We start from the raw sequence: 12,426 nt of genomic DNA on the forward strand, positions 1-12,426 counted from the left end.
AGGTTGAATAACAGCTCAGTTATATTTACATTCTTGGGACAGAAAGATGATACTAGGTCAGGAAATAAGATTTGAAAGTCATTCTGATTTGGAAGGATGAAGCCAAGATACGGCGGAAGCTAGGGGCAGAGAAGGTCAATTTGGGCGGCCTGAACCTGCCCAAAGCTGACCGGCCTGCACAAATTCAGACCCAGATCCAAAGCCAGCGGTCTCTGACCACTACTGAAAGAGGGAACCAGCCACATGAGCCAGAATACTCAACTTTCCTTTCTTGTCAGCCTTGTGTTTTTGGCTTGCTGGTTCCCCCTGTTTCTCATCCTGCCAGAATTCTCCAGGCCAGAATACCGGTGTGGGTAGCCTTTCCCTTCTCCAGGGGATCCTCCCAACCCAGGGTTTGAACCCAGGTCTCCCTCATTGCAGGTGGATTCTTTACCAGCTGAGCCACAAGGGAAGCCCAAGAATACTGGAGTGGGTAGCCTATCCCTTCTCCAGCAGATCTTCCCAACCCAGGAATTGCACCGGGGTGTCCTGCATTGCAGGTGGATTCTTTACCAACTGAGCTATCAGGGAAGCCCCTTCCCATACTGCAGGTGGACTCTAGAAAATTTCTTTTAACAATTGATGACTTGGCATTTGGGTGACTTAAGGCAGTAAAACTAGAAAGAAAGAAGAGGCAAAGAGACCCCCAAGGTACAGCTGGAAAGTTTATTATTATTATTATTATTCTTTTTTAGGCAGCCACTTTACCTTTTTTTCTGGAATGAGTCATAGGTATGAATAAAAACACATTTTAAAACATTTGTTAAATAATTTTACTGAAGAAATAAGTATGTGAGTTAATTTTCTTTTATTTTCTATTTAATTTATTTTCCACTCTTTTTTGTTTGTTTGTTTTTTTAAATTAAAGCTTTAAGAAAGCAAAGAATGAAAACAGCCCTGATACCCAGAGAAGCAAATCTCATGCACCGTGGGAAGAAAATGGCCCCCAAAGGTAAAGAGAATCCTTGTTTTTATAAAGGAGAACAGTATAAATGGGGTTGGCAATTGCAGCTTGTTAAACAATGGAATTTGCTTTGTGGCTGGTGATGACTAACTGTGGACAAGGCAGTCAGATTCCTAGATCAGCATGACTGAGAACTTCTGAAGTCGAAGTCAACAGCATGTGTCCTAACATGAAACTTTCTCCTGGAAAGACAGAAAGGAAAACGTGCGTATACTAAGAAACTGCCTGAAAGTTGGTGAGGATGGCTTAGGTGGTCATCTGGATGCTTGAAATGACATATTGATGATAATTTCCCCAACTGCATTGTTCTTGTTAAAACTTAAATTGAAAACTTAAAAATAAAATTAAATTAAAAAAAAAAAGAAAACTACCGTTGATGAATAGTGCTTTTAGATGACCTTTATTCCTAGAAATAAATATTTAGTTAATTTTGTTCACAATTACCATACCAGGGACAGATCTGCTTCATAATTTATTGATAAGTTGAATGATGGTTCCAGGTCTGACCATGCCATGGTTCAGATTCTAACTCTGCCTCTTTCCTGGGTACTTGGCTGCTTAACTAAATATTCTGTATTTCTGTTTTCTTTACTGTTAAATGGGTCTAATACCTGTACTTCAGTGACTAGGGTTGACCTGGAGATAAACTGGGATAATGAGTATAAAGCCCTCAGCAAGCATGTGTAGATTCATCTTAAACGCAGATTGTTGTTACTGTTGCCATCATTTGTGTGCTCATTTCTTTTGAAGTCCAGTAAAACAAGCCCATTCCTGATTTATTTTACTAGATCTTACTCTTCTTTCAATAAATCTTGTCAGGAAAGAGAACCATATGCCCAAGACCCAGTATTCCCCGGAAAGTAGAGAATGGCAGTTATGAGCACTTCCCTAGGTCCAGCTTAGGGTATTGCTTCTCCCAGCCCTCTGCAGACATCCTTGACCATTCCTCTTCCACTCCAGCGGACTCTATAACTTCCCCAACGACCGCACGAAATCCCCCAAGTTCCCTTACACACGCCGCCGAAACCCCTCGTGTGGGAGCGACAATGACTCTGTGCAGCCCACCAGGAGGAGGTAAGCGGAACGGCCGTCGGTTTTAAATTTTCAGCAGCAGTTCCAGGCCCCAGCTGCAGTTTAACCAGGATATTCTCATAGTGCGTGACTGTTGGTCCCCTCACAATAACAGAGAGCTTCTGAGTTTTGTTGTTGTTGTTTTTTGTTTTTTTGAGATGAAATAAGCTAGAGGTCCTGAAGCATTTCTCTTAAAAAGCCAGAGTTTCAGAGGATGATTTCATAAAATATTGATGGGAACTTACTCTCTGTATTGTAGTTAAGACTAAATTTTTAAAAATATGTATAATATTTTGAAAATATATATTATATAGTATGTATAATATGTATATATAATATGTATTGGATTAATGATATACATTAATATGTAAAAGATTTAAATGTTTTTATCTGAGAAGACAAGATCTTCATGACCCCAAAAAGATCTTCATGACCCAGATAGCCACAATGGTGTGATCACCCACCAAGAGCCAGACATCCTGAAATGCAAAGTCAAGTGGGCCTTAGGAAGCATCACTACAACAAAGCTAGTGGAGGTGATGGAATTCCAGTGGAGCTCTTTCAAATCCTAAAAGATGATGCTGCGAAAGTTCTACACTCAATATGCCAGCAAATTTGGAAAACTCAACAGTGGCCACAGGACTGGAAAAGGTCAGTTTTCATTCCATCCCAAAAAAGGGCAATGCCAAAGAATGTTCAAACTACCGCACAATTGCAGTCATCTCACATGCTAGCAAAATAAAAAATCTCTCAAAATTCTCCAAGCCAGGCTTCAACAGTACATGAACTGTGAACTTCCAGATGTTCAAGCTGGATTTAGAAAAGGCAGAGGAACCAGAGACCAAATTGCCAACAACCATTGGATCATTGAAAAAGCAAAAAGTTCCAGAAAAACATCTGTTTCTGCTTTATTGACTATACCAAAGCCTTTGACTGTGTGGATCACAACAAACTGTGGAAAATTCTTCAAGAGATAGGGATACCAGACCACCTGACCTGCCTCCTGAGAAATCTGTATGCGGGTCAAGAAGCTACAGTTAGAACTGGACATGGAACAACAGACTGGTTCAAAATCGGGAAAGGCGTACGTCAAGGTTGTATATTGTCACCCTGCTTTTTAACTTATATGCAGAGTACATCATGAGAAACGCTGGGCTGGATGAAGCACAAGCTGGAATCAAGATTGCTGGGATAAATATCAGTAACCTCAGATACACAGATAATACCACCTTTATGGCATTACTTTGCCAACAAAGGTCCGTCTAGTCAAGGCTATGGTTTTTGAAGTGGTCATGTATGGATGTGAGAGTTGGACTGTGAAGAAGACTGAGAGACGAAGAATTGATGGTTTTGAACTGTGGCGTTGGAGAAGACTCTTGAGAGTCCCTTGGACTGCAAGGAGATCCAACCAGTCCATTCTAAAGGAGATCAGTCCTGGGTATTCTTTGGAAGGACTGATGCTAAAGCTGAAACTCCAATACTTTGGCCACCTCATGCGAAGAGTTGACTCATTGGAAAAGACTCTGTGCTGGGGGGGATTGGGCACAGGAGGAGAAGGGGACGACAGAGGGTAAGATGGCTGGATGGCATCACCGACTCGCTGGACATGAGTTTGAGTGAACTCCAGGAGTTGGTGATGGACAGGGAGGCCTGGCGTGCTGCGATTCACGGGGTCTCAAAGAGTCGGACACGACTGAGCAACTGAACTGAACTGATGGCAGAAAGTGAAGAAGAACTGAAGAGCTTCTTGATGAAAGTGAAAGAGGAGAGTGAAAAAGTTGGCTTAAAGCTCAATATTCAGAGAACTAAGATCATGGCATCCAGTCCCATCACTTTGTGGCAAATAGATGGGGAAACAATGGAAACAGTGAGATACTTTATTTTTTTGAGCTCCAAAATCACTGCAGATGGTGACTGCAGCCATGAAATTAAAAGATGCTTGCTCTTTGGAAGAAAAGCTGTGACCAACCTAGACAGCATATTAAAAAGCATTTAATATTTAAGCATTTAATGTTGGAGACATTACTTTGCCAACAAAGGTCCGTCTAGTCAAAGCTATGGCTTTTCCAGTAATCAGATATGGATATGAGAGTTGGACTATAAAGGAAGCTGAGCACCAAAGAATTGATGCTTTTGAACTGTGGTGTTGGAGAAGACCTTTGAGAGTCCCTTGGACTGCAAGGATATCCAACCAGTCCATCCTAAAGGAAGTCAGGGTGAATATTCATTGGTAGGACTGATGTTGAAGCTGAAACGCCAATACTTTGGCCACCTGATGCGAAAACTGACTCCTTGGAAAGGACCCTGATGCTGGGAAGGATTGAAGGTGGGAGGAGAAGGGGACGACAGAAGATGGGATTGTTGGATGGTATCACCAATTTGATGGACGTGAGTTTGAGCAAGTTCTTGGAGTTGGTGATGGACAGGGAAGCCTGGCATGCTGCAGTCCATGGAATTGCAAAGAGTCAGACACATCTGAGCGACTGAACTGAACTGGGAAGACAGGATCGTGGTTAGAGAGATATCTCTTAGGTGAGACTGAGTTATTGGCTCTCAAGACTGATATTGTTGCTTAAACTTGAGTAAAACCCCTTTCAAGAACAGAGAAAATGAGTTGTGTTACATTTTACCCAGCAGGTCAGATTGTTCATATGAATATACTTGTGTGTTTGTGCTTAATAAAAAAAAGAAAAATTCCTAAATAGCGGTTTTGAACCCTCTCTGCAAAGTAGGCTGGGCAATATGATAGGTCTAAGAGAGGAAGACTTAGAAATCACTTACTAGTGAAATTCACTTTATTTCTATCTAATGGGGACTGTGTTTTACTTTGGGTGCCTACATGAGTGGTATTTTATGTGACTTATAATTATGAGATGAATAGATAGCATCACCAACTAAATGGACATGAATTCAAGCAAGCTCCAGGAGATAGTGGAGGACAGAGGAGCCTGGCATGTTGCAGTCCATGGGTCATGAAGAGTCGGACACAATTTAGCAACTGAACAACAACAACAATAACCACATTATGAGATGTTCCACATTATGTCATGTTTTCAGATAACCATCAAGATTCTTTTTGTATGCACTGTCGATTTAGAAAGCAGAGGTGCATCTCTTTTCTCTGCCCTTTTGCATACTCACTTGCTGGTCCATCCCTGCTTGATTCCTTCTGTTTCTGCCAGTTTCCCAGAGTCTTCATCCATAACTTTCTCAAACCAGGTCCACTTCACCAAAATCCTTTGAAAGTTAAGAAAAGAAAGGTCATCATCTTCACCTAACAGGACTGAGAAGGGGGAGCCAGATCATAACCCATGATGATTAGACAGAATAATGGAAAAATAGCTGGCATGTACCATGTTCCAAGTACTGAGCAGTTTACTAGCTATGTATTTTCTCGTTTCAACCTTATGATACCCTACAGAAGCTGATGTAATGTATCTCTCAGTCACTAGGCCTTTCCAGCAGAGAGGGATTAAGGCAGAAATCAGTGCACAGGTATGAGCAGGACTGAAGGAACAAAAAGACCAAGAGTCTGTGGCCTGGATGCTGTGCTGCCCCTGGGCTGCAGGAGTAGCGGGGGAGATGGGGAAGTCACCCAGTGATTCAAAGCTGCTTCTGCCTTAGAGCTGGCCCCCCGGGGGCCTGTGCTTGGCGCTGACACTGCCGGGGCCACCACCACTGGAGGAATGACTCTTGCTGCAACTGCTGGAGAAGGTACCACCACGTCTAAGGCTGTGGAATCCTCACTTTTAGGGAATGCAACAGTAAGTGCTGCAGGTGCTGCCAGAAGCAAAATCGCCTCCTTTTTTCTCCTGCCTTCAAGTCTCAGCTGAGCACCTAAGTGGTGAAGAAGCCTAGGAAGGTGTAATTTTCAGGTCTCTCGTCTTGGCAATACATGGGAGACTGCAGCTAGGTCTGGATGGGACTGAGTACCAATGGAGAAATACCTGGCCCAGCATTATTATCTCACTTTTATAGATGAGAAAACAGGCTTGAGGAGGAAAGAGTAACTATTCCTTGCACACATCCAGAATTTGGGTCCACATCTGTATGTCTGAAAAAGGCAGGGATAATGAGTCATCATTTAAAACAGGCAGGGGAATAGATTTTCTGCTCTCCTTTCTCTTCCGACAATTGGTTCAACTTGGAGAACACTTAAAAAACAAGTCAACATCACTGGGAAACACTATAAAGTGCATTTGTCTGTACATGTGTATTGAGGAGTTCTGGGGAGTGGGAATTACTAAATCTTTTAAGAATCTGTGATGGTATGATTATTGTTAATAGATAGGTTTTTATAGGTTCTCACCCTAAATTATTAGTGTATTTTTTCACCATTCCCTAAATAAAATACACACACTGAGCAGATGGTCATTTCAATTTTAATGTTTAGAAGTGAATTTATCAAGTTTTTACATTACATATCAAAATTTATAGAAATTTTTTTTCCTAAACTAATTGCTTGAAATAGTTGGGAGCACACACAATCCCAAGTCGAGACTTAATAATGTTCATATTGAATACAGTTTCTGCTGGCTTCCTGTGCAACACAGAGACATAATTGTGGTGAGTGGACACAGGATCCTCTCATGGGTACCATCCAGGGGAAAGACAGTTTTGATTTTATAGAGTAGTGAATCTTTTTGTCTGAGCATCAGGGCCTCTGTCTGGTTCTGTGTGGTACTTGAAAGGTGTCTTATTAGGCATGTGTGTTTTGAGGAGACTAGACATTGCTGACTGTTGGCATCAAGAGCTGGAGCTCATTCTTTGTTTCTTTCCACTCTAAATACTCTGTAATTGTCCCTGTCCTTCTCAGTCTTGTTTTATCTTCACATGTATTTACCTTGCTCTTGAGCACAAATCCCTGCATAGTTGAATCAACTCTGACATTTAAAACTGAGATTTGTCATCAGCATGGAGGAATATCATGTACTTAAATTTAATAATGGAAAATTCTACTTTGCAATGCATGGCCAGAATAACATGTTTTGCCAAACATATCAAAATTTCCTGTTTTGCTAGTTGTCTGTCATTAAATGGATAAATCTATCAAATTCTGGTGGAGTCTAGAACCCTGGTCCTTAACCTTTTGGGATGATGAAACTCTCTGAGAGACTGATGAAATGTTGGATTCATTCCGGGGGCGGGGGGGGGTGGGTAGGTGCTTAATTAAATACATGTACAAATTTTCCTTTGCAGCTCAATTGCTAAAGAATCTGCCTGCAATGCAGGAGACCTGGGTTCGATTCCTGGGTCGGGAAGATCCCTTGGAGAAGGAAATGGCAAACTACTCCAGTATTCTTGCCTGGAGAATCCCATGGACAGAGGAGCCTGCAGGCTACAGTCCATGGGGTCACAAGAATCGGACATAATTTAGTGACTAAACCACCACTACATAAATTTTCATAGAATTTTTCAACGTTCATGGAGATCCTGAAGCCTGCTTGTTTAAGCAGTCCTGTTTTAGAACAGAACAGCTACTATAGTTCTGGGCAGTACAAGTTTATTTTTACCCCAGTCCATTTTCACACTCAAAAATGCTTATTGAGGGCATCTCTATGCAAGGCATGTGTTAACCAGCACTAGAGACAGTCCCTGTAGGGGCCTTGGGATGGAATGGAGATGGGGAGTATTCATAGAAAGGCTGAAAGGTCAGTGTCGTCAAGCACTGAGAGGACAGAAATGTGTTAGAGACGAGCCTGGAGAGAAAGAGAAAGGAAGAGAGAAAGAGAAGTCAGACCTCACAGGACACCTGGCCTTTGTTGAGGATTTCAGTCATTTTTCCGGTAGTTTTTCTAAGGGGGTGGTAACACGGTTGCATTTGTACTGGGTGAAGATGGTCTTTACTGCCTCTGGGGGAAAGGTGGTGGTGGACGTAGGCCAGACAGCACACAGGTCCTAGAGAAAGAGGATGGGAACTTGTGCCAAGGTGGCGATGTGGAGATAGGAGGAAGTGGATGGTTTTAAAACCCTTTAAGAGGTAAAAGTGTGGGATGAGAAGGATCAAAATGAGGGGCGAAGGAGTGACAGGTGTCAGGATGAAAGCCAGACTTGTATAATTTCATGGATGGAGGTGTGATGCACTGAAATAAGAATCACCTGGATATCACAGGCTTAAAAAGGAAAACTGAGTTTGGTTGTTGATAAGTTGAATTTGTTGTACCATTGAGAAGTCCAAGTAAGGGATTTACGTGGATTGTTTGATATAAGGAGCTAGATGGCTATCTGGACTGAAATATAGATTTCTTACAGATGTTAGTTGAAATATGAAATAGAGTTGAGGTTGTCTAGATAGATACATACTATAGATAGAATGCAAAGACAAGCCAATGACAGAGCTGTGAGAAACTTCAGCATTTATTTGCCTTAGTTGAAGAGGATTAACTTGTAAAAGAGACAGAGATATTATATCTATATGAAAAATCATGGAACAACAGACTGGTGTGAAATTGGGAAAGGAGTACTTCAAGGCTGTGTATTATCACCCTGCTTATTTAATTTCTATGCAGAGTACATCTTGCGAGATGCTAGATGAAGCACAATCTGGAATCAAGATTGCTGGGAGAAATATCAGTAACCTCAGATACACAGATGACACCACCTTTATGGCAGAAAGTGAAGAGGAATTAAAGAGCCTCTTGATGAAAGAAAGAGGAGAGTGAAAAAGTTGGCTTAAAGTTCAACATTCAGAAAACTAAGATCATGGCATCCAGTCCCATCACTCCATGGCAAATAGATGGGGAAACAATGGAAACAGTGACAGACTTTATTTTCTTGGGCTCCAAAATCAGTGCAGATGGTGACTGCAACCATGAAATTAAAGGATGCTTGCTCCTTGGAGGAAAGGCTATGACCAACCTAGATAGCATATTAAAAAGCAGAGACATTACTTTGCCAACAAAGATCCATCTAGTCAAAGCTATGGCTTTTCCAGTAGTCATGTATGGATGTGAGAGTTGGACTATAAAGAAAGCTGAGTGCCAAAGAATTGATGCTTTTTAACTGTGGTGTTGAAGAAGAGTCTTGAGAGTCCCTTGGACTTCAAGGAGATCAAACCAGTCCATCCTAAAGGAAATCAGTCCTGAATGTTCATTAGAAGGACTGATGCTGAAGCTGAAACTCCAATACGTTGGCCACCTAATAGGAAGAACTGACTCATTGGAAAAGGCCCTGATGCTGGGAAAGATTGAAGGCAGGAGGAGAAGGGGATGACAGAGGATGAGATGGTTGGATGGCATCACCGACTCGATGGACATGAGTTTGAGCAGGCTCCAGGAGTTGGTGAGGTGGATAGGGAAGCCTGGTGTGCTACAATCCATGGGATCGCAAAGAGTCAGACACTACTGCGTGACTGAACTGAACTGAAGTCCTCATTCCCAGAATGCTAGAAGCCAGACTTCTATTTCCTAGGCATGAGAGTAGAGACTCTCCCTATAAAATATGGAAAGATACTAGGGAAAAGGTCCACAGATAGGAACTTTCAAAAGATTCTCCAGTGAAATGGCGAGACTTCCCATATTAGCTCTGCAATGCAGTGAGGCTGTCTGTTACCATGCACTGCACCATCCAGAGGGTTCCAGTCTTTTCAGTGTCTAAAATATCAAAACAGCCATAATCACCCAGCATTTGGGGATAGCTTCTCTTTGGAAAGACAGAGACTGAGCCAAGACTTAGGAGTATGTGCGGGGGGAATTCACAGGAAATAGAGACAGTATAAGAAACAAAATTTTCTAAAAAATATATACTTATTACCTTTAGAAAAGTGAAAACTGTGGTATTGAAAGAGTGAATAAGAGTTTTTAGATCTTAAATTCGTGGGGTATAATTTTAAATAATTAAATTGGAAGATAAGGAAATCTTCCCCAAAGTAGAACCAAAACAAATCCATGGAAATAAGGATTATTATGATCAAACCTGAATATCAGTCATTTGACTAATGAAATTTCTGAGGGGAAAAAACCCAAAAAATTACAAGTAAGGAAACTATGAAATAAATAATATAAGAAAATACCCCAGATTGGAATGGTTTAACTTTATAGATAGACAGAACGCACTGAGCATTTGGCATAGTGTATTGAAAAGTAAGATCTGTACCAAGATCATTAAAACATTATAGGCCAAGAGAGAATTTTAAAAAATTGGCATCAGGGAGGAAAATGTGAAAGGAAAAAAACACAGATCATGACAAATAAATATCATGGACTTGGACTGCTTCACAGCAAAAGCAGGGAAAAAGATAATGAGGCATTGCCTCCAAATGCTGAAGGAAGGTTAATTTCAATTTAGGATTCTATGCCAAGATAAACCAGATTATATGTGTATAAAGAAGACATTGTCAGAAACTTTATTCTCAAAAATATATGTACATATAGTGTGCATATAAATATAATGTATTTTGTATATTTAGTGTATACACACGCATACATGCATATATATGTATATGTATATACATGGCTCAAACTATTGCACAATTGTACTCATCTCACATGCTAGTAAAGTAATGCTTAAAATTCTCCAAGCCAGACTTCAACAATACGTGAACCATGACTTCCAGGTGTTCAAACTGGTTTTAGAAAAGGCAGAGGAGCAAGAGATCAAAGTACCAACATCCGCTGGATCATTGAAAAAGCAAGAGAGTTCCAGAAAAACATCTGCTTTATTGACTATGCCAAAGCCTTTGACTGTATGGATCACAATAAACTGTGGAAAATTCTGAAAGAGATGGGAATACCAGACCACCTGACCTGCCTCTTGAGAAACCTATATGCAGGTCAGGAAGCAACAGTTAGAACTGGACATGGAACAGCAGACTGGTTCCAAATAGGAAAAGGAGTATATCAAGGCTGTATATTGTCACCCTGCTTATTTAACCTCTATGCAGAGTACATCATGAGGAACGCTGGGCTGGATGAAGCACAAGCTGGAATCAAGATTAATGGGAGAAATATCAATAACCTCAGATACACAGAAGACACCACGTTTATGGCAGAAAGCGAAGAAAAACTAAAGAGCCTCTTGATGAAAGTGAAAGAGGAGAGTGAAAAAATTGGCTTAAAGCTCAACATTCAGAAAACTAAGATGATGGCATCTGGTCCCATCACTTAGTGGCAAATATATGGGGAAGCAGTGGAAACAGTGAGAGACTTTATTTTTTTGAGCTCCAAAATCACTGCAGAATGGTGACTGCAGCCATGAAATTTTTTTTTTTTTTTTGCAGCCATGAAATTAAAAGACGCTTACTCCTTGGAAGAAAAGTTATGACCAACCTAGACAGCATATTAAAAAGCAGAGACATTACTTTGCCAACAAAGGTCCGTCTAGCCAAGGCTATGGTTTTTCTAGTAGTCATGTATGGATGTGAGAGTTGGACTATAAAGAAAGCTTAGCACCAAAGAATTGATGATTTTGAACTGTAGTGTTGGAGAAGACTGTTGAGAGTCCCTTGGACTGTAAGGAGATCCAACCAGTCCATCCTAAAGGAGATCAGTCCTGGCTGTTTATTGGAAGGACTGATGCTGAAGGTGAAACTCCAATACTTTGGCTACTTGATGCGAAGAGCTGACTCATTTGAAAAGACCCTGATGCTGGGAAAGATTGAGGACAGGAGGAGAAGGGGATGCTAGAGGATGAGATGGTTGGATGGCATCACTGACCCAATGGAGATGAGTTTGAATAAACTCTGGGAGTTGGTGATGCACAGGGAGGCCTGGTGTGCTGTAGTTCATGTGGTTGCGAAGCATTGGACACGACGAAGCGACTGGACTGAACTGATATATAGTGTGTATGGGCCTCCCGAGTGGCGCTAGTGATAAAGAACTCACCTGCCAATGCAAGAGACATAAGAGACACAGGTTCAGTCCCTAGGTCAGGAAGGTCCCCTGGAGGAGGGCGTGGTTACCCACTTTGGTATTCTCGCCTAGAGAATCCCATGGACGGAGGAGCCTGGCGGGCTACAGTACATAGTGTTGCAAAGAGTCACACATGGCTGAAGTGACTTAAATATGAGTATATATATATGTGTGTGTGTGTGTGTGTATATATATATGAATATATAGCTGCCATGACAAGAGGCCATCAGACCTAAGACTATGGAATTCATCAAAGGTGCAAAAGAAATTCCGTGGTCAGGGTGAAGGGACATCTATGCAGCAGTGCTAGACAGCAAACTGTCCAATGTGAGTAGGAGGGCAGAGTGCTCCAGAAGGGATTTACATGGAACTTGCTATCTGTGTATTTATCTATCTCAGGAGGAGTTGTGCAGCTCTCTCAGAGATGGCATAAAGTATTAGTGAGAAGTACGAGGAAAACTCAGAGAAGGCAATGGCACCCCACTCCAGTACTCTTGCCTGGAA

At 41.5% G+C, this 12,426-nt stretch overlaps 1 protein-coding gene across 5 annotated transcripts in view; it reads left to right on the forward strand.

The window, feature by feature from the left end:
- EPB41L4A (erythrocyte membrane protein band 4.1 like 4A) overlaps window positions 1-12,426 on the forward strand; it is a 292,774-nt gene that overhangs the window by 246,115 nt on the left and 34,233 nt on the right. For 4 of the 5 annotated variants that reach the window (XM_019968015.2, XM_070796629.1, XM_070796630.1 and 1 more), the window contains 2 exons: window positions 908-991; window positions 1,964-2,077. In XM_019968015.2, coding sequence (XP_019823574.2) covers window positions 908-991; window positions 1,964-2,077 — 198 coding nt within the window. The remainder of the gene's footprint in view (window positions 1-907; window positions 992-1,963; window positions 2,078-12,426) is intronic. The other variant, XM_070796628.1, reaches the window with a different exon arrangement.

This window comes from Bos indicus, chromosome 10 (assembly GCF_029378745.1).
Source record: "Bos indicus isolate NIAB-ARS_2022 breed Sahiwal x Tharparkar chromosome 10, NIAB-ARS_B.indTharparkar_mat_pri_1.0, whole genome shotgun sequence".
Lineage (NCBI taxonomy): Eukaryota > Metazoa > Chordata > Mammalia > Artiodactyla > Bovidae > Bos > Bos indicus.